Genomic DNA, 23,307 nt, shown 5'->3' with positions numbered 1-23,307 from the left:
GTAGCGGTGATGAAAACAGCGGCACGCCAGTGTTGCCAGGTTGGACGAAGTGGCGTCGCCCAAAGCTAGAGAAATTGTAGCCCAAATGCCATAGTTTCAAGGAGTCCAATGGTGCCACAGAGTTTTTCATATAGTGAGAAGCTCTATGAATGGTGCCGAAATTGACCGCTGGGCAGATATCTTCACATTCTAATAACACATGCTCCATCGTTTCTCTAGCTTTACCGCAGCAAGCACATGCTGCTTCTGCTTCTTATATCTCGCTTCGAAAAGTAATGAGCTTCCCTTAGAGTTACCATAAATTGTTTGTTTCCTGATTTCGTTTTTTTCCCTCTTAAGTAGTTACTCATGGCAGGCCATCTCTGACTTTCCGCTTGACGTTCTTTGTTGCTGTGTTACCCATCATACAGGCCGCAAACTTGCTGGTGAGCTTCCTAGTTCTTTTCGTCCACTGTGAATCAATGTTTTCTTTTCTGTACAAATATCTCAAAACTCTTACAGTCCATTTACGTTCTTCCATATCTGTCGGTCGTTCTTCAATCCATGGTTAATAGGGCGACCCTGGTAACGTCCTCTAGGATGAAATGCGGATCTTAAAGGCTATGCTTTTGCTTAGCCTGAAATACGTGATTCACGTCAGATTTTGGACCCTGCGTTCTAAAAAAAAACATGATAGTGAACGTTTTCAAGATACAATCCTGTTACATTACCTTCTGGGCCAATAGGTGGTCTCCAAAACTTGACGCTGAACACGTGTTTTCGGCTCCCGAAATTGCGTCCGGCGTCTTCAACCAGCAAAAGTATAGCTATTTAGCCAGGCATTTTAAATCTAGATGGTATAAGTGGGCAAATCTTTGGGCACCGCCTCAATGAGTTTACCCCGTCATCACCGCACGTCTTGCAGGCTGAACAGAACGTTGGAGTGAACCTCACATGGCAACGATTAGCTTACATCTCAAAGGTTACGCTTTTAACTTATCGCAGTCGTCTAACGTAAATGTGACGTCATACCTGCCATTTTTTTAAAGACCACATTATTGTTAGTATTATTCGTATTATTGGTATCTTAGAAGAGCATTGATGCAAGATAGTGGCCAATGGCAAAATTTTCGGAAACGCAAGCTTCGCAAGTTTGTGCTTTGAACCAGGACGTTGTGTTATTAAACACTATGTATCTCATAGCAAGTGACGATACAGGAAATTAAGGCCTCGCATGCCCAGTCCCGTGGCATCGATATGGCAACGCCGTCATGGCTCCATTGTAGCCAAGGAGGATATATAAAAATTGCTGGAGTGGAGAGAGCGCGCTCCGACTGAAGCCTCCGTCCGCCATCTTACCAGAGGCAGAAAGCGCGCTCGGCGCCGGCGGCACCGGCTCTCGCTGCTGTTTTCGTGATTGGTATGCAGTGCAATTTGATGTGAGGGGCATGTAAACACCATCGATTTGATTATGGTTGCCTCTTGCGTTGCCTACGGATGTGCGAACAGGCTGAAGAAGGGTTGTGGCCTCACGTTTCACCTATAAGTACACGAGAACACGTTCATTGAGCCACTACGCTCGCGTTGCCGATGGATGTCAACTGATAAGTTGTGTGTGTGTGCGCAACGACTAATAGTCCTGGAATTGCCGACAGGTTTCCAAAAGATCCGGAGCTGCGGAGCCTGTGGGAGTGGGCTGTTCGCCGTGAAAGGTGGCATGCGAAAGATGGAGATCGCCTTTGCTGTGTGCATTTCGCGCCGGAGTGCTTCGACCGCACCGGACAGACAACACGACTGCGTGCGGGTAGTGTTCCTTCTGTGTTCCCTGCGTTTCCGGAGCATCTACAGAAGCCCGTGAGTATGTTAGAACGTCGCGTGATGTATTTGTGGCGGTCTCGTTTTCGTTGAGAAGAAGTGACCGTGATAAGCCGGATAAAAATCAACACTGTGTGCCCTGCCAGCTGCAAAAGCGAGAAATGCGACTGAGTTTCTCGAGCTCATTAGACCGCGGATGTCGTTTTCAACTAATGTCATTAAATTTACCATTGTCACAGCTAATGAAAGGCATTACCTTTGAATGACATTCTATGAAAATTACACCAAATTTGCCGTCTGGCAGGGTCGCCTCAGCTAAGCTGTAATCATGACATTGGATAGAGACCGCTATTGCGCCTAGATTTTGCACAGCTTCAATTTTTTTCTTCATTTTCATAGGATAAAAAGTACGAAAACTGCTACTCATAACCGTAGGCTGCAGATGCGGCTCCAGTCTGCAAATCTGTTCAGTAAGCGCGCGTCGGTGGTGACGTAAAGAGATCTAATTAATATGCAAGCTCAGATGCTAAACAAAATAAACAGGCTAATGATTTGAAAAGATGCTTAAGCAAAATTTGAAAATAACATACATCCACCTTTATGAAGCAGTAAGTTTTGGTAGCAAACGAGGCATAGCTTTACAACTGCTCTTATTTTTCTCTGACTTGAGACTCATCAGATGTATATATGGCGTCTATTTCAGGTGAAAAGGAAGCGTCCAGGCCGCAAGCATGAAGACTGGTTCCAGAAACTGGAGGACCACATCCTTGATCTTGATCCACTTGATAACCATATTTATATTTTGTGCAAAAAAATCGCTGAAGAATATATAAAAGTGAGAATACACCACATGACGAAAGAACGTAACTGTGAACTGATCAAAAACAAAGTGAGACCACTTTTGTCGAGGGTGATTATTTTCAATCACCAGTAGGGTGTTTGTCATGGTGTTCTTGACTGTATGTGAGACTTTCTCCTTAATATCTGCTCATGTGAACTTCCTTCTGCGTATCAGTTGGCTGCTGGTTGATGGTAAATAAACGACTACAACTAGAACCACACATTTGCATTCCTTTCTAAATGGGAGCAGCTGCATCAGCAAAGCGAAAAAGCGCGAGCGCAGCTGCATTACGCTTTTCTCCTTAATATTTGTACAGTTACACTGCCTTTTACATGCCAGTTTTCTGCTAGCTGATGGAAAATAAATGGATATAACTAGAACCACTCGTTTTTGTTGCTCTGTAAATGCGAGCAACGTCATCCGCAGCGCGGAAAAGCGCGAGCGCGGCAGTGCTAAGCTTTTCTGCTTGATATTTGAACTGGCAAACTGCCTTGTACATGCCAGTTTCCCTCTGGTTGAAGAAAAATAGACGTTTAATACTAGAACCGCTCGTTAGCGTTGCTTTGTAAACGCGAAAAAGCGCGGCTGCGCTATGCTTTTCTCCTTAATATTTCCGCAGTTAAATAGCCTTCTTCACGCCAGTTGGCTGCTACAGTTGATGGGAGATAACCGTTTACAACCAGAAGCACTTGTTTTCATTGGTTTCTGAATGCTAGCGCCTTCATGAGCAGCGCGAAAAAGTAGAAGCGCGGACAGGCGCGGTTGCGCCGTTGCCTTTTGCCTCTGGTAAGATGGCCGCCGGCCGTTCGGCGCGGCTTCACCCTTGCTCATAGGCGCGTATAGGCGGCTTCCACTCCAGCAAGTTTTATATATCCTCCTTGATTGTAGCCGATCCTTGCGCAGTCCGTTGCTTTCACCGTACGTAAACAGTGCCCGAGTCAACGTGATCGCGGTCGCAGCATAGCCTTTCCATGGCTCCCACAATACAGTCCGGGTCTTCCTCCGTGGAAAGAGACCGCAAGAAACCCGGGGAGCGCCGGTAAGCATTACGGCGAAATTTGTGTCACGTCCTCGAAGTGGCGTCCTTCAGCCGCTGAGCAGCGGAGGAAATTGTTTGTACGCACTAACTGCTGATCCAGTTAAAACCACCTGTTTCTCAAACAGCCTTCATTCTCGGAGTACTAGCGAGTCTGAAATATAACCACTTCCCTCGACTACGCGAACTTAAGCCCGCACCCTCTAGTTTCTGTTTTGGCGTGCGTCAAGACGTGGTCAAGACATACTGATTCTTACCTGCAACTTCTGAACACTCAAATAGTAGCGTCTGTTCTAAACTAGCCCTTCTATGAACTTTGGGCGATTAGATTGTCGCTTTTTTGCCCTACTGTGGTCAGGTTTATTTTAAGCGGTTTCCGCATGTTGTGGCGTACCTGACGCTCCCAAACCCTTCTGGTAAATTTGGAACGGTTTATTGTCCGACTGTTTCGACTGTACTGTAGTCACTGCCGCTACTTGACATCGGATGTCCTCTGAAATCACCTTTCCCTCCTGTTGAGACAATTAGATTTCTACGGCTGTACTGCACGCAAGTTCGTGTCCAGTAGCATCGGTGCCTTCCACACATGTCACCATGTTTTTACGTTGTTAGTTTTTGGCAAGGCAGTGTTTGAAACGCTTTCTATCGCAGGTCGGAGCTGGTCTGTCGAGTCAAATATTGCAACACCTTGCCCGATATACCATTTGATCCAAAGTTCATAGCCTACCCTTTCGAGCCAAACAGGTAAGAAATGCGTCTGGCATGCTGCAGTTTCATCTGGGTGCTTAATGGAATTTGAATGGCGCTGTTTTCAAAAGAGTTCGCTTGACTCACCATTGCTTCGACGTTGTGCTTAAGGGTTGTTGGCATCTAAAGGGAATTTGGTTACAGCTTTCGCCTAATTGTGCTTGGGAATTTGCGTTTTTTGCACAACATTATTGCATTAGCAGGCTATGTGTTTAAACAATTACATGGAGGAAAGAAAAAGTAAACAGGAAATGTCAAGTTCTATCTTAACTTGTACTTATTTATTTACATTGAAGAGCTGTATACTCATCTTGTTAAAGAATAGGATCGGTACTTGTGATTACCTTGTCAAATATATATTGTTAGATGACGTTGATGCCTTGAGTAACATAAAAAGTACAGGACAATGACCTCGTAGCAGCATCTTTGCTGTTGTGTTCCAGTTTTAAAAATAAATGTGCATTATACTTCGAAGCAGTCGGCAACACATATGCTATATTAAAACTGAAGAAAATTAAAATTCTAGCTGCATGAATTGCGGTCCTCAGGATGTGCTACTGGCCCACTTCCACAAGAGGTGGTGACGAGCAGGTGACACCACTGTGCTTGAGTTCTCTCACTAGCGCCCCCTGTAACTAGACCTGGGACGTGAGCAAAAACACACATCCCTTCCCTTTTCCCCTTGCCACTCGGTATGGCCACTAGCGCCCCCTGCAGTGGATGCTTGCAAAGTACTGGCCGCCACTGGTAAAACTTGAGCAGACGAGTACTGCACGTTGTGATGTATGCGTAAGCACACAAACTTCATGCTGTTTCCCAGGCATCTAGTTAGAGGACGTACTGCCTGGTGTCATAGATTATGGTAACGTGTAAAAAATCGGTGGTGTCCAAATCCACACCTGACAGGCTCTGGATTTAAAATGCAGATCTTAAGGGCTATGCTTTTGCTGGTTGAATGCAGTAGAAGCAATTGCAGGAGCCAAAAGCATGCCCTAGCTGTCGGGTTTTGGATGCCGCCTATTGCTTTAAAAAAAAAAAAATGATTACAGTGTATTCATGAATGCACAAAAACTCAGCCAAACTGCTTTTGTACTTTTGCAGCACAATAACCCAAAAATCTGTGCCATCATTTTTGCATCTCAAATTTAAGCACAGAATTCAATAAAGAAAGTTTTGCATTTTTCTCTAGTGTCCATTTGAATAGTGTTTATCATATGTAAGCCTTTCTGAAATGTCAGAATTCAAATAGTGAATTTGCGTTTGTTATATTTCTGGTTCTTCATGTCGACGTTTTTTTATTCACTTTAGGTTTGTCTCTTACAAAGCGACTTCGCTTGAACGAAACTACAAGCATGACCTACTCACGGAACACGACCTGGGCGTCACAATTGACCTTATTGACCCAAAAACGTATGAGATTGACCCAAATGGTGAGCTCAGCTCCTTGACATGTGAAAATCATGTGAAATAGCAACTGGCTTCAGATATATAAACCCAACCATATTAGCTGGGGCTTGACCCTTTTACTCCCCTAGTTCTTTTCTGGAAAAGTGCATGGAATATATCAATTTTGTTTACTTTGCCAGTATTGTGCACATAATATTTTCATTTTAAAGAAATAAATTGTAGTGTTGTCTGTTTTATTCACTGGAAGCTTTGAGTAAGAGGTCAGCACAAGCTTTGTCTCAAATAACACAAAAGCTAGCAGAAATATTCTATACACTCATGACAGCAAAACAAATGTAAAGTACAAGATGATATGCATGAATGCCCTAAGCCAGCAGCTATCGGTAGAAGGAGTTGATGCGTATTAGTCACTACTGCAGAGCGACACAAATTGGGCTGTGAAAAAGTAAGATTCGTCCTTGGCAATGTCATTACAAACTGCTAAGACAAGTACAGCTTATGCTTGGGGGTTGAGCAGTTAAATGTAATTAATCCAGGTTTCGTCAGATTGACGCATCTTCACTCTTTTCATTTTGCTTTTGTGAGAGCATGCATACTGGCAAATTGTTTAAACTTTTCTTTTTTGGCTACTGTCAGTTGCTGAATTAGTTTCTTGCTCTATTTTAGCGTTACTGCTACTGCACTTTTACAAACGGACATCTGACTGCATATTCTTTACATTTTCGTTGTATTTGTGGTTTCTCAGCTTGCTATTTAATCTAACATAACAAATTTTATCCTTACTGAGTTACTAGTTCAAAAATAATGTTGCTTGTTCAGTGTTTTGCTACTTCATACTTACAATATTAAAAAGAATTTTTTTTTTTACATGCGATGCTTACTTACAAGTTGGATTGCAACTTGTATAATGTGTGCTTCTATTATTGTATTTATTATACATAAAATCCCACATGCTTGGTTAAATGTGACCATAGTATATTGTACATAACTAATGTCGCATCATGCAGTTTACCTGAGGCTTTCAAAAGCTCGGTAGAATGCATTGCTTGAAGTTTGGTCTGCAAGCATATTGGCATCAAAGTGCCATGTTTGCTCAGTTCTAATACACATTCTTCTGCAAACATTTGTTGAAAAACGATGCGCACATTATAATCAAATATGAAACCAAAACTACAGTAATGACAAGGTATTGTCAATGGCATTAAACATTTCTGTAATCCAATCTATGCATGCTACTGCTGCTATGAGAGCTTGCTGTAGCTTTGTGCTTGCTCTACCCACAAGATCATTAGGCTGTCAAGGCCTGTAGGACATTTAGAAAATATGACACCTCCAATACTAAGGACAGCGCCAAAGATGAGATGCTCCGGGTTGTTGATAGTGGAAATGAGGCCTCTGACAGTGACGATAAGTGATTTGAAATGATTGAAATTTCTGACAATCAGATTGGCCGCGCAGTACTATTTGCATTTTTACCAGTGGCATTGTTCTGCAATGTTGTCCCGTAATGGATAGTGAATGAAGTCGCCTTATTTGTACTTGGCTGAATGAAATGGGGTCACTGTCTATGACGCATATTTAAGTTTCTGTGTGACATTGACATTGTGTGTATGACCAGTGACGTGTGTGTGTGTTGCAGTACGAAAACAAAGTATACACAGGATGCATTACGACTTCTTTTGTAACGTGTGCACCCTTATTATTCTTATCAACAAAGTTGATAAGAATGTGCCTTGTATTTTTTTTTATCGCCTGCAGCTGTTTTGCATCCCGACGACGAGAAGCTGCTGGAAGAAGACACCCTCACACCGCAAGATTCTAAACGGTGCTGTAGTCATTTTGTGCATGTTTGTTTGGATTTATGCTTCGAGCGGTGTGATTTGCATGAAGATGAGGTCTATGCTGAGTGCACCCATCTGTTCTGCAGGGTGGTGTGGCAATGATAATTATGGATATCGATTCTGAAGATCGCATTTTTGCTTGTCGCTTGTGGGTGTTCAGGCAGCGCTACCAACTTTGCAGCGCTAATAGTGGTGGCAGTAATTGTAGCAGTAGCAACAGTAATGGTAGTACTAGTAGAAGCGACAGAAGTAGTAGTAAATAGAAGCAATTGTATTGGGGTAGTACTACAACACAGCAACATGTTGTAGCATTACAAATAATAGTGTAGCAATGGAATTAGTAGCAGTGTTAGTAGTATGCAGCTACAGGTTGTAGTGAGAGAAGTAGTTGCAGCAACAATAATCATAATGGTAATGCTGATAAGAGAGAATAGGGACACCAATATGTTGTTTCACATTCATGATCAACGTGAGCTATGTTGAACAAAAGTAACAAAATGTAGCTTTGCCGATTCTGAAGGCTGTTGAAACTTTTTTGACTGATGTCACAGAGCTTAAGCACATTTTTAACTTTCCTTAACACTGAAATGTTTTAGCCACGCTTCTCGATTGTTTTTAAGAAAAATTGTTCGATTTTGCCGTCCTCATGTCAATACTAGCACGCGTGGAACACGGACACAGTGTCATTAATAACAGCTTGACAGTTTTGAGTGAAATTCATTGCGTTTGAGTTAGCAACCGATGTTCCAAGATGTTAAGGTTCTAGCAAAAGTTTATGAAAATCAAAATTAAAATAAATAAAAGCCCCAAGCTAGCCCCTCCCACTACACAAGAGAAAAGGATATTATAACCCTAACTGGAACTGTTACAGCTCCTAAAAGCTCCGCACATGACAAGACTGACCTTGGTATTTCAGAAGCGCCATTTAATCAAACAATCATCACTGGAGTCATTATTGCATGCTCCAGAGGTGAACGATCTTTGCGCAAGAAATGTAACAAGGACATTTTAGCGAAATGTTACCGTTATGATGTTACCATTACCATCACTGCTGGGTACCACCTGCATACTGTTTGTGGAACACAGCTGTTCACCTGATGTGGAACAGAACATCATGTATGCAATTATGGGTACCGCAGAGGGGAACTAACAGAAAACATATCACTTTTCGTTGCTTCCTTTTCCAGGTCAAGACACCACAACTTGGTTGTCCCATGGCTGAAGAAGACGGAGTACATTGCGACCGAGTTCAGTCGATACGGTCAGACCGGTGTTAACACCGAGACAAAGTGAGTAATGGCACGCCCTCCATCCCCCCCTTGAAATTTCTGTTTGTGTGTGGCTTGCCCAGCTACATCCCTTCCTGCCTTTGCCCTCCCATATCTAGTCAAGTGCATACCCCCCTCCCCCCTAAAAAAGAAACTGTTAATAATTTCCAGCCGTGCCATCGGCAGGAGGTTTACAACATTCTGAAATTAGGAAAATGTGCATTATAATTAGGCATACCACGTCGCCTGCTCACTGTCATGGGCAGTGAATCATCTCGGAGCACCGGAATCGCTTTAACTATCATGAACATGGACTTTTGAACTGTGCCATGGTCTAGTCACAATGAACATAAACTTGTGAACTGTGTCATAACGTGCTGAAGTGCCGTTCCATTCTCATAAAACATCGAGGGGATGTGGGTGGCAGGGCATTCATCAAGCATGACCGTGTGTATTTTCATGTCGGGCTTGCATGGTTTCCCTATCACCATGACAAGCTTATGAACCACACCGTGATACAGAGTAATGTTGAAATGCTATTGGACCCTACTCGATAGTCATGAGACATCACTTGTGCAACAATGTTCTTTTTTCTCTTTTTGTAACATGTCCTTTCATGTTGTACTTCCGCAGTCGTTTCCCATCACTGTACTCACGGTTTACTGGAAGTGAAGTGCGAAAATGTACGGAGACACACGAGCTAATTCTTCCTCTGTCGGTGTAGTTTTGCGCTTTGCTTGCAGTATGTTGCACAAACAAGGCCAAGTTTCTGCCCTTCTTGGATTCACTTTCGTCATGCCGTAATTTGTGCCCATTCACTTTTAGTTAGGTTAGGTCCGTACACCGTACTTGAGCCCCTCGGTACCTGCCTACTAAAGCCAAGACGATACTTTCTGCACGCAGGGTTGGCTACAATGTCAAGAAGCTGTTCAAGGAGGAGGACCTGTACATGGACCGAGAAAGTCAAATCAATGCCATCAACAAGACGTTTGAAGAAGCCCAGAAGCCAGTGCGTTTCTTTTTCTCTCTTTTTTTCTTTCATCTTAACATCTCGGTTGCACTTTTGTGAACACACACCCCTGCACGTTCCCTTCACTACATGCGTTTCTATAAGTGGTATCCAAATTCACGCCCTAGCAACGTCTCTCCGCAAGCAACAAAAACTGATCTCAAGGGCTATGCTTTCCAAGCATATGCCAACGCCGACTGCTGCAGCCGGAAACACATTTCAGCCACCATATTTTAGACATCACCCATTGTTTCTCCATTTCAATTGCCTGGATATATGTTTTGGGGACAGGTACCGACTTATTACTAGTGTTAAAAGTTCATGTACAGCATGTCGGAACATGGTGTAAACTGTAAGTGCTTAAAGTGTCTGGACAGAAACACAAATAGGAGGCAAGGAATGAAACATACGTGACACTGCTAAGTTGCATGTTGGGGGCTTGTTCGTTAGTTGCGAGCAAACCCTACCTGCAACTCGTTTTTCAGTGCCTGTTCAGTGTTCCTTACGTTAACCACCTTTGGCTATCGGCCAGCGCTGCGGACCACTTTGACCTAATCTAACCTAGTCTAACTTGCTCGAACCTACGCCTTGTTGAACCACGACTTATTGGCTTCTTTACTTGCTTGCCTTTTTCTAGATTGAAGGCCACTACAGCAAGCCCAACGTTCGGCCGGTGGAGGTGCTGCCTCTGTTCCCCGACTCAGATGTGAGTTAGCTTAGGTGCACTCATTTGTGATAGTCTGCATCTGCCAACCAGGCATGCCCAGTGGTGCACCGAGCCCAATCTTTTGTCTCGTGTTGCCTTTATACTCAAACTGCACAAGCGATGTAACGAGGAATTTTGAACATCAAGAGATAGGAAGACAGAGATGTGGATTAGATAGCGAATGCATCTATCTGATATTCTAGTTGAGATTATGAGGTGGAAAGAAAGGGGGAGGAAGTTGTGCAGGCCATGTGATTCATAGACCAGATAACTGGTAGTCTTTTAACGGAATGGAGTGCATGCCTTTTGAAGAGAAACGCAATTGAAGTGGCTGTGAATTAGGTGTTGTGATGAGGCTAAAAAATTTGCAGAGCATGGGATGAAGCCTGGTGGTGCGAGAGAGAGGTGTTATTGGAGATGGATAAAGGAGGCCTTTTTTTCTGCAGTGGGTATATGATGACGACATGATGATGACACAATAACGATAGCATTCTTCAGGCAGCTGCAAGATAACAAGCAGATTAAAGGCAAACCTCGACAGAGGAGTACAAACGTCTTAGGATTGCAAATATGGCACTTACGACAGGGAAGAGCAAGACAGAACACTGGACATTTGCTGAACACATCCTGTGTTCTCTTTGGCTGTCGCTGTCGCAAGTAGCGCTGTTGAAGTTAGAGGAAGGCAAATTTCACTGTGGGGCTGCTGAAAAAAGTTCACAAGGGCTCGTTTATGATCACCCTAATTTGGGACTGAGTTCGTTTTAATCTGCACTCGCTGATCTGGAATGAATGCCATTGGCCCCTTTTGTAACGTTGTTGGATAGCACTTGACATTTTTTTTTCCTCCCTTTATTTCTTTGCTCCAGTTATGGAAATACCCATTTGCGCAAGTCATGTTTGACTCAGATCCAGCACCCATCACGCAATTGGAAGAGATGTCTCAGGCCATGATCAGGTAAGGGAGCTTCTGCTCTTGGAACTGTCCCACGTTAATTTGATGCATAGTTTTCTACAATAACCACTAGAGGGAGCTCTGGCACTAGCATCTATAAGAGCCGCAAGCGCGGCGGTTCGGTTGGCATCAGAATGATGGCTACAATTTTCCCAACTCCTTAGGGGGCCATGAAAACGTTCGAAAAAATCAGGCAGTTTGATCAAAATTAATGCATCTACTGCTCTCAAAGGCTCAACTCGCCACTGGCATGTCCGAAATAGCTATGAAGGCCTGCCAGTGCCCTTATTGAACGTGTCAGTGCTCGTAATGCGCCAGGAGATGCCGGGTGTGCAGGTGTACTATTAAGAAACACATGCTGTGTCCCGTGACAGTGGCCCCTTTTCACTCTTTGCATGCTTCACCGCAATACATCGCATATACTGCATCACGTAAAATCACTGTATTGCGGCGAAGCTGACTTTCGGAAACCAGCATCATGCAGTGCTTAGTTCTTGCCGTGCCTTAGAAGCCATCGGCGATGATGGTAGAGGCGGAGTCAGCACCATTGCTGACAGCGGCAAATTTTTTCAAGTGCAAAAGGCGGCGCCAAACAGCAGGAAGTTTGGTAGTGAACGTCGATGCAGCTAGGCTTAGCTTTGCAAGAGCACCGCTTCGTGGCTGTGAGATAATCAAAATGGCAGCAGTGACGGTTTCGATTAATGCTATTTTGGACCTGCAGTCAAAGCAAGATGTCTAGAAAATTGGGTGGCGAAAGACAGCAATAAGAACTTCTTGGCAGTGAAGGATGAGGCATAATAAGTAACACCTCAAGAACGTCTGAAGTTGGTAGCATGAAAATTGTACAAATATATGTACTAACCGTAATTCGCATGGTAGCTGAATGATAGCAATCCCACAGTGTCATCTAGTAAATTTTGTAGGAAGCTCTAAGGATGGCAGAATATCACAGCTGCTGAATGATTGCAAAGAGTATGCTGAAAAACACACACATGGTCAAGTTTCGGTGACTCACAACTTATGAGATTGACGTGTACGTTTGTCGTCACAGATTTGCCTGGCACGAATCAGTCTGCAGAGATGTCTGTCTTGGAATTACCAATGTTTCTGGAGACTTTTTCCAAATTATGCTCAACATGTCTCACAACGCATTGCCTTTCAGGGGTGTGATGGACGAGAGTGGAGAACAGTTCGTCGCCTACTTCCTCCCAACCGAAGACACCATCAAGAAACGAAAAAGGGACGCTGAGGAAGGCATGGATTACATGGATGATGACGAGTGAGTTTGAGAAACCTCCATCATTTCTAAACAGCCAGTCCTAACTTGTCATGTTTTATGAACAATATTTTAGTACATCAGGTGCTCCGACGTAAGTATTCAGGCTTGCTTTTGAGCCAATTTTTCACGGAAAACACATGTTGCGAACATCTATGTTAAAGTGTCACAAACACTGCCTCAAGTAATACAGAAGGCCAGACGAATATTGGGTCTTACATGGAGTCATAGTAGTCCCACATTAGACAGCTCTTCCCAATTTGAAGTCGGTGTGTCACGATGGGTCGATGTTGGCCGTATACTTGAGACAATAATTATGCCTGTTGCTCACTGACATTCAATTTTCTAACTTTTCATCTTATAAACCGTGTTTCAGTAACTCAGGCACTGTCACGTAAGTACTCAGGCTCGCATCTAACGCCTGACTTTTCATGGAAAACTCATGTCCTGAGCATTCGTGCTAAAATGTCGCAAACACTAAACTACTTACATTATTCACTCGTTAAGCCAATTTCTAACTTGTCATATACTGTGAACAATTTTGCAATACCTTCGGTATTGTCACGTAAGTACAGTAGCACCTCGTTCTTCCATTCCGAAAAAAAAAAAAAAGACGCACGGAAAAATGTACTAACCGGGAGAACGTACGATCCGAAGTAACTAAGAAATTTGACTGACTCTACGTAATTCGAAGCATTGTGCAGATCGTTGCAGCACGAGACACCAACATGCGACGAGCTGGAGTTGCTCCACTGTCCTGAGACGCGTTTTGTTGTCTTCTTATTGCGTGGTGTTTTAAGAGGGCGATGGGAAACCGAAACGAAATCGAGCTGGTGGGCGACGCCGAATGCCACCGAGGTGAAACGTGATGCCCACATCGTGCTGCCTGCAGCAGGGAACGGTGGTGCGTTTGAATTATTGCCTACTAAAAGTGTGCGGTATGCTACCAATGGCACTACGCATCACGCACTGTAAAACAGATAGGTGAAGATACTTATCGCAACAGGTTTGGCGGTGATAGCTGTGAATGTGCTGTGTGATGACCCGGGCAGAGATTTGCTGGTACCGGAACAAGAAACTGTGCGCGCCGTCGTTTTCATACGAAACGGGCGGCTACATACTTTTCTCGGTTGCGCGTACCTCGAGTCTTTTCTTGTTCACATGGGATCTAGCTGCCGGAAAACCTATATAATCGCAGTCTGCAGCAGGGAACGGCGGTGTGTTTCGGTTATCGCTTATCGGATAGCGCTACGCTTCTAACGGCACCATGCACTGTGAAACGAAAAGGCAAAGATGCTTACTGTAATAGAATTTGTGGTGATAGCTGTGAATGCCATGTGGCACGACCCCATAGAAGATTTGCCGATACCGAAATGAGAAACTGAGTGCACACCGGCGTTTTCGCATGAGATGGGCGAGCGAGTATTGCGGTGAAGCTGCCGTGGCGGGCAGCTATGCACTGTTCTCGATCACATGCGCCTCACGCATTTCCTTTACGTGGGATCTAGCGACCGGAAAACCGGATTGCGGTTTGGTGAGGCACTGAATGTTAGAGCCGAAAAATTGTATTCTCGAGTAACTATGAACCGGTAAAAAATGAGCATAACTCTATTGTGTCATTTTTTGTGTTCTCAATTGCGAATGTTGGCGCCAGGAAAACGTACATGACGGAAATGTAGCAACAAGGCTCTATTGTACTTAGGCATGCATTTTACAGCCGACCATTCATTGAATAAAGGAAATCCATATGTATTGCAGACATCAGTGCTAACGCATCACAAACTCTTGGTTGCTTACGCGAAACTTGAGTCACTCCCCAACCAATGTGCCAGTTGGCTTACTTGGCCTGTGATTGTTCACTATGTAAGCTCAGTATGATAATATTATCAACAGTCCCTAATCTCGTTGTTGGAAGCCATGCAAACTAAAGCAGCTCAATACATTTCGTGCATCCATGACTACCATTCCAGTATGGAAAGAATTAAACTAGGCATTAGAACTTAATGTCTTAATGCCATTGTTCAAATGTCGTTGCATGAAAAGAGAGCTGAGTAAATGACATATACATGCATTACTAAGTGCTAGGTTTAACAAGCTCTGTTGCTTGGTTATTTAAGTACTTGATTGATCGGCATATATTTCACAAGTGTGCTGTTTTACTGAGCATGTTGAGCACCTTCTTGGGATTGCATTTTCTATTGTGTTCCACTTCACTAAAGGTACAGTTAGTGATCAATAAAAGTTAGCAGCTAACATTTCCAATCACACCTAAATCCATTTACAAATCAGCCAGTCACTTGGTTACTGTTCTAGTACCACTACACTTAAGCAACAAAAATTTGGTTGTGTTATTGTATGCAATCTTTTCACAGCTCTGTGGACCTAGACGTAACTTGTCTGAGAGAAATTGTTCATGCATGCTTACAGGTACGAGTACCGGATGGCTCGTGAGTACAACTGGAACGTGAAGAACAAGGCGTCGAAAGGCTACGAAGAGAATTACTTCTTCGTCTTCCGAGAAGATGGAGTGTATTACAACGAGCTCGAAACAAGGTAACTTAGTGTTTTTCTGTTTGACTGTACCATTTGGAAACTATAGGTAGCTGTGCAACCATGTTACTTCACACATTAGCTGCATTATACTGAAAAGCGTACCGTATTTATTTGAATATAGGTTGAACTTTTTTTTTTCGGAAATGTTACCAATAATTAGCAATCGACCTATATTAATGATCAAAGCTAGCAAAAGTACCGAGCTAATGGAGTTCCAATGTGGAACAGGGTCGCCGCTGGAGCCGCGAGGGCCAAGACCGTAAACCAAAACACCTTGCCGTGCACGTCGATACTATACGTCGAAGCCGCAGTCGTGCAAAACACAAGTGCCATACATACTAGATTCTACTGTGCACCGATTCTAATGCGCACTCGTACAGTACAGTACCCACCAAATTAACAAGCATTCTGTCACACGCGCACAAGCAAACATGAACACATCTCACTCTATAACCTCGGAAACTCGCTGTCAAAGCACTGGACTGAGAAAGCACAGCAGCAGCTGCCTCTCGCTTCAACGTGAACTATAAGTGGCAAAAACACAGCATGCAGTGGACTCTGTCCCCGTCGCAGATCGCTTTCAAGGCAGGGCCAGGTGATCGTATCACCGAAATGGATCGTCACTAGCACGTCCTGCTTCATTCTACTGTGTTGCTTTGCCGGTGAAAACCATCTCCTGTTTGCGCCAGTCCTGTACGCAAGTTTCAGGTACTCCGAACGCCCATGATGCGGCCCAATTTCCGTCCGTCTCTGGCACAGATGATCACTTTCCTTTTAAATGTGGCATCATGATAAACTTGGCACTTCATGCTGATAGAGCAAATGCAGAAAATGGGAAGACAGACGGCAGACTAATGCCTAACCACACATACTAGAGCACATGGAGGAAGCTACGGCATCTAGACATGGAGCATGTACGAGGCGGCCATTTTGAAATGTCAATGGCAATAAGGTAACACAGATTTAGGGTCATACTCAATTCTAACGCGCTGATTCTAATGGGTCAACCTATATTCTAATAATTTTTTTGTTGACCTATATTAACGCTTGACCTATTTTCGAGTAAATACGGTATGCATGTGGAAGATTTCAGTGTCATTTGCTGTAGCTTGTTCAATGCTAAACTGTGCCTAGCACCAATAAACAGGGGTATTGCATGTTCAGAATGTCTAAGTCAGTTTCATTGATAGGTTGTATCTTTGGGTGAGTTGGTTATCAGCATTTTGAAAGCTTGCTACTCATTCAGGTACTGCAATGTGCTTTTCATGTGTAAGGAAGATAAACATGCCTAGAAGTGTAGATGCGAAAACGTAAGCAGATGACATTAGTTGAGATTAACAGATGCAAATGGGGGGGGAGTTGGTCAGGGTAGGTAATTTCATTGGAAAAGCCAATCGATGGTCTACTTAAGTGATTTAATGAGCGCAAAGGGAAAGGAGACATACCTGAAGCTGGCAGATAACTAATACGAAGTGGTTAGGTTCCCAAGCGTTGATTTCGTTGATGCGACACAGGGAGTGCTTGGATATCCTCGAAAGAGACTCCCGTATTGCAGTGGACCTAATTGGGTTTATGATGATGCTGTTGGGGGTGATGAAGATATTGTCTAGGCAATTAATACAGTTTTCCAGAGTTGGGCCCTGAAGCACACTTGCTACAAAACTTCACTAAGGTTAAATTGGTTACAAATGATTAGTATATAGTATCACAAAAATATTTGCAAAGCTGTATGGCTGGTAATTGCCTAATTGCTGTTTTATTAGCAGCCTTTGAATAGTGCCTTAGCGGACAACATGGGTGCATGGTGGTTAGCTGATACCAGAACATGGTCTCTGAGATCTCCAGCAGGCCAGTGATAGTGTCTGATCTTGGAGGACTATGCCCAGGCGCCACGATGCTTTGCAGTGTTCCAGTTTCTGCATCATTTGTAGCTAGTAGGAATGGTTACATTTTATTTAGTTTTGGTATGAAAAAATGTCTATTCTTGTGAACTTTTTGTAACGCATGCACCTGTATTTCAAACATTACATTTTGCATTGAGGCAGCTCTCTACCTACACTGATCTGAATCAAGGCTTTTTACGAAGTGCAAAATTTTATTGCACCTGGTTTTTTAAGTAACATACTTGATGCTTCAGGGTAGGGTCTGTGAAACCGCTATGTCAAGTCGAATGTGAGGACTTGACGCTCTGAGCTGACTGTAGACGTTGCTGTATACCGCTGTGCAATAAGTTTCTGTCTCGAGTGACTGGCACTTTACGGAACAATAAAAGCGGCGAGTTTTAGAAAACACCGCTATGTGGGATGTTGATGCACTAGACGCAAAGAGCAATGCACTGTTAACATTTTCAGAGTGCGGCTGACGAAGCGTCGTCTAAAACCTGGCGTCCAGCCCAACAATTCGAAGTTAGTGGTGCGACACCGACCGCTTAACGAGATGGAACACAAGACGCAGGTAAGCTTCTTTCATTCTTCCTTTCTTTTAGTTCTTTACTTCAACTGCTTATATTTTGATGCGCGAGGAGCTGCCTGAATAATTTGCATGCATCATTGTTCTGCCATTTTGGTGAGCTGGACTTTCTCAGCTCGAAATATATCTGTATAATTTACACATGGAATGGTTATCCATAATGTGCCCATGCATGTAGTTACAAAGATAATAAAATTATATGATAACAAATTCATGCAAAACTTGTTCAATTTTATCGGGAGTCTAATACAGTAAACCCTCAATCACTCGCCTTGCGGGGGAAAAAAAAAACGTAAATACTAAGAAAACACGTGATCGGAAGTCACAAAAAAAATTTGGCAGGCTCAACTGTAGTTGATATCCGCGTATTGGGAGGCGTTGCGCAAGTCATTGCAGCATCGTGAGACGCCGACGCATGCCAAGAGGCCCAAAATTTGCATTGTCGTTATTGTGTTACCCGCCGTGGTTGCTCAGTGGCTATGGTGTTAGGCTGCTGAGCACGAGGTCGCGGGATCGAATCCCGGCCACGGCGGCCGCATTTCGATGGGGGCGAAATGCGAAAACACCCGTGTACTTAGATTTAGGTGCACGTTAAAGAACCCCTGGTGGTCGAAATTTCCGGAGTCCCCCACTACGGCGTGCCTCATAATCAGAAAGTGGTTTTGGCACGTAAAACCCCACAATTTAATTTTTTTTTTTTTCGTTATTGTGGCTTTGGCAAGCTTACATTTCTGCTGCTGAAATTTAGCCCAAGGCAGCAGCTTCACTGGGGGGGCATTTGGCGGGAAGTTTTTTTACGTGCCCACTTGACGAAAATCACTGCTGCACGAGACTCCGACATGCGTCAAGGCTGCCGGGGCCCTAGTGGCCCAAGACGCGCTTTGTGGTTTTCATATTGCATAGTGTTCTTATCTAGACGGCGACGGAAAACAAACGAAATAGAGTTGGTAGGCGACGCCGTAATACAATGCCACCAGAGCAAAATGTGAAGCTCACTTCACGCTGCCTGCAGCTCGTGTCACATAAAAGCTGTAGCAAATTAAATGTCACTTGCACCAGGCTTTTCGGATGTAGACAGATCTGCCCCACGGGTGAAAGGCGTTGTGCAGATCGCGCCCTGTTGTGCGTCCCTTAATTTCCACGGACCAGATCAAATGCCGGCGTTCTTTCTGCAGGCAGTGAGTTGTGCTCTGGTGGTTGCCGTTGTGTCCTCACTGTCTGTTCTCTCTCGGCCATGCCCACTTGCAGCAAGCCAGGCTCACCCAGCTGGAGCAGCCACAGGAAGACGAAGAGGAAGCAGAGGAGGAGGAGGAAGAGGCAGAGGAGGAAGAAGAGGAGGAGGAGGAAGAGGAAGCAGAGAAGGAAGAAGAGGCTGCCGAACAGAAAGGTGAGGCACCGTCTCGAAGGGGAAAAAAAGAACGCTTTGAAGGGAGCAGTGAAATTAGGCAAAGCTGTGATGCCAACCTCCCTCTCATTTAACGTGCCCGGCGCACAAACGCATTGACTCCTGAAAACAGCGTGCTGTACAGACTACTCGCGATGTTGCTTGGTTTGTGGTAGGTTTCAGTACCACTGGCTGGCCAGAGTTGCCGCCGTGCTCTCTGGACTGTGCCACTTGCTTTTTTTGCTTGCTGCATTTTAGGATTCTAGTTTTGATCTCAGTACCTGAAAACATTGTCACTGTTGCAATGGCAACATTTGCTGCAGAGCACCTGCATGATTGGCTGCACATTACAACCTCCAAGCGGCGCAGCAGGCGGCTTTTGCAACTATTGCAACTTTATTACTTACGTCTATAGTCGGGTACAACTTTAGAAAAAAGGGGCGTTTACTCACACAAGGCGGATGCACACGAGCCTCCACCAATGGGCGCAAACTCTAGACCATGGAGCAAGAAACATTTAGGAGTGGAAACTCCGCTGTTTGCTGCGACCAGGAAAGGTCACAAGCCCGCGGAGCCAGTATCATGCTGGCGGGCTGGAAAGAAATTACCGCTGTTTCGGTTGCCAGGGCAACCGGTCGAGCGTGTTGCTCCCGTTCGGCCGTGTGCGCCTGACTTCTATTGAGGGCACGGAGGAGGAGGCCGGAGAGTGCGCCGGAGCCGCCTGCCCGGGTGCTGCATTCTTTTTTTTCGCTGCGGCGAAAATTTGTTCGAATTGAAAGAAGTTTGAATTAAAGGAAGCTAATTAAATGGAGGACTTAGCTGCAGTGGTGCAGGTGCACTAAGCTAACACATGACTGGGAAGTTCCACAAGATTTATTTACCCGTATTTACAAATTACAGTAAGTTGTTAGGCCGGATCGGTGCTCGCACTGCGGTAGGGGACGGCGGGTGCACGCGTGTATAAAGGAAACACGCCATGTCCCGTAAGAATTGCCCCTTCGAACTTCTGGTATGCTTCGCCGCATCACTTCTGTATTAGGGCGAAGTTGACTTTCGGAAACTGACATTATGCAACGCGCCATGCTTTCCACGCTCCGAAGCCATTGGCGGGGATTGCAAAGGCGGAGTCGGCGCCATTGTTAACAGCGGCGAATTGTTTCCATGAAAAACACGGCGCCGAACAGCGAGAAACTTCGTAGCGAACGTCGAACTAGCTAGGCCTAGCGTTGCCGTGGTGTGGCTACGGCTGCCAGCGGATCTGCGTGCGAGAGCGCCGGCTCGAGGCAGTGCGATCATCAAAGTGGCAGTGGTGGTGGCTTCGATTAATGCCGTTTCAGATCTGCGGTCAAGGCAAATAGTCTGGAAAATCGGATGGCGAAGGTTTTTTGTGTCCGAAATTTCAGACGTTCTTATACATTGACTCTATTGGGTACATGGCGGTGCCGCAACACTTACTGAAGTCACTACCCCAACACAAAGACAAGTAATCGGCACACGCCTGCACACAAAGTTCCACCACGGCTTTCTTTTTTTCTTCGCGCGCACTGTTGAGGAGTCTACCCTAAGCTCTTCCTCTATGGCGGAGTCAGAGGAATGCTGGTTGGAGCGCAGTATGTTCGAATTAACAGTCGCAAATGCTTGCACGTTCGAATTACTGGGCATTTTCGACCATTCGAGTTCGAATTAAGCGTGTTCGAATCAATGAGCTTCGACTGGATAAAGTTGTAATATCTCCAATGAAAAGGTGCCATAAACATGACGTTTCAGGTACAAATTGACTTCATCCTCAGGGGTTAAACGATGGATGGTGGCAGGATGTAGCTTTTTAAAGAGAAAAGTTCCTTACAGTAGTGGCAAGGGCATTGTATTGCTTCCTTTATTAGAGCTAAATTTGGTTTGATTTGGTTTATTTTTCGTGTCTTCATTTAATCCTTGAATTTCATTAATCCGTACTATCCAAATTCTTTTGGGTTGTGTACTGACCAACCGATATGCAACTTCCATTTAATTTCTTTTTATGTTTAAATGTGTGTTTTCAGTTCTTATAATTTTGCTGCCCGGTTCATGGACAGTCCTCCATGTGCTACGGAGACACGAAAGACTGCTACTATGTATGCATTAGAAGTGGGAATGGTATTCACGTGGGTACCACGGTACCCTCGTGAATACCATTCGTGAACTGTGAATACAATTTGTGCGTACTGCAGTCTATAACATTGCTGTACAAGTGATGCCTGTAATTAGACATAGCATTCTTTTTTTATATAATCACGTTGAGAAAGCCCCTTGTGTTAGTAATCATTAGCATTGCAATGTTGTTATTACATGTGTAGATTCATTCACCAAGAGCTCGTGGTAATTAATTTTCTCACTGCCGCTTACCACAGGCTCAGAGGCAGAGTCGGAGGCCGAGGAGAAATCGGAGGCGGAGGAGAAATCAGAGGCCGAGAGCGAGGCCGAGAACACAGAACAGAGCCCCGCCGGGTCGAGGAAAAAGTCCGGTTCATCATCGTCATCATCCGCATCTTCGTCGAGCGAAGAGGAGGAAGAAGAGAAGAAACGTCGTGACGAAGAGGAGATCTTCGGCAGTGGAAGTGACAGTGACTGAGTGTGTGCCAGTGACACTGCAACGTTTCGCAACTGTGCTGTACATAATGCTTCTTCAGCAACCTCTCCTAAATAAACAAGTGTGTCCCCCCTTTTCCTTTTTTGTTATCTTGACAAACGAGCAGGACATCTTGAATCTTGTACAAGTTAGCCCTTTGCAGTTATGAGCACTTGCCCACTTTGCATTTGTTATGGTGAGGAACTGCAGCAGAATCTTGTTAAATAGAACGTCAACGAACCGGGGAACAATGTTCCAGTTAACAGAAGTTCCGTTTACTGAGAAGGAAATGCAGAGGTGTAGCACTGTATGCCACACACCGTCTTAGCACTGTTAGAAAATGTTAGGCTTCAAAAAGTGAATGTAGCAGCTAGTTTGTCTTGTGGTTTGGCCATGGTCGGCAACTTGTGGATTGGCTAGGCTTTGCAAGTTTTGTTTTCGAGGAGGCACCAGCGATGTACCAAAGCAAGAACAATGGTCTTGCTGCTAGACTCTGGGTGAATTAGCGCGAGATCAGGCAGGTGAAGGCCAACTTATTGAATGGCGTGCTGTAAGGTGTCCAAAATTTGGCGTTCTTATTTCAGTTGTCTGTGGCGGGCAAGTGGTGATGCCACCAAATTGCCTGGACTGCACATGCTACGCATTAAATATCGACCAAATTCTTATAGCGTGTGTCATTGCCACCACGTTTTAAGGATGGCTTTCTGCATAAAAGACAAGTGCCAGGGCAAAAAAAATCTTCGAGCTTGCTTTTGTGGTTGCGTTTACAGAGAGTGGCAAAAATTTTGATTCCGATTAACGAACATTTTTTACGATTAACAAATGTTTTTTTTTTTTGCATTATCTAAATACAAAACCAACCAATTAGGAGGCTGTTATTCTGTTCCGAGTAATTTCTGTTTACCGAGCTTCTACTGTATTTCATGCATTTTGGATGCCATGAAGAAAGAGCACTTGTGTGGACAAACTTTCCATAAGTGATTTATTCGAGAAAGATTTATTTGTTCTTGAGGCTCTCTTATGGTGTACAGTCTCCATCTAGCACCATGTTGTGAACGATCACGACAGGACTAGTTTTCTACAGGGTTTTCAGCACTGCTCTCTTCTTCGGCGCTCTGATTGAGGGACAATTGCTTGTTGTCTGGAGGTTGAACACACTCCTTCTCAGCACTAAAATCGTTTTCGGATTCACTAAACTAGCACAAGTTCTTTCCGTAAACGCACGCGGAGAAAAGATCGTCGTTTACGGCACTCCAGGTTGCGAAAAGCGTGTACGGATCCTTTTAAGTGCGCCACTAGGAAGTGCTTTCCTGAAACTCTTTAAGTCCAGTTATGAATAGTCAAAGAAAGTTCCCGATAGGTGTAGCAACAAATGCGGATAAAGATTTGCCAGAAATTGTCTCGGGGTGACTGTCGACG

The 23,307-nt window shown here is 44.4% G+C and overlaps 1 protein-coding gene and 1 long non-coding RNA gene across 2 annotated transcripts; both read left to right on the top strand.

Annotated features, from left to right (window-relative positions):
* Positions 1-1,528: 1,528 nt before the first annotated feature.
* On the top strand, positions 1,529-2,640 carry LOC129387965 (uncharacterized). The gene is made up of 2 exons (XR_008615109.2): positions 1,529-1,833; positions 2,498-2,640. It is a non-coding gene; the product is annotated as an uncharacterized lncRNA (long non-coding RNA).
* Positions 2,641-3,525: 885 nt separating this feature from the next.
* Positions 3,526-21,980, top strand: atms (RNA polymerase II-associated factor 1-like protein antimeros). Its single transcript, XM_050192298.2, has 13 exons — positions 3,526-3,674; positions 4,323-4,415; positions 5,727-5,848; positions 7,584-7,650; positions 8,854-8,955; positions 9,838-9,943; positions 10,581-10,649; positions 11,516-11,604; positions 12,764-12,880; positions 15,305-15,430; positions 17,782-17,884; positions 19,148-19,286; positions 21,671-21,980. Exons 1-13 carry the CDS (start codon positions 3,607-3,609, stop codon positions 21,889-21,891), a joined length of 1,422 nt encoding a protein of 473 aa, XP_050048255.1. The 5' UTR covers positions 3,526-3,606; the 3' UTR covers positions 21,892-21,980.
* Positions 21,981-23,307: the final 1,327 nt, after the last annotated feature.

This window comes from Dermacentor andersoni, chromosome 10 (assembly GCF_023375885.2).
Source record: "Dermacentor andersoni chromosome 10, qqDerAnde1_hic_scaffold, whole genome shotgun sequence".
NCBI lineage: Eukaryota > Metazoa > Arthropoda > Arachnida > Ixodida > Ixodidae > Dermacentor > Dermacentor andersoni.
Note: the sequence above shows the minus strand (reverse complement) of the source record. Positions and strands in the feature narration are given on the sequence as shown.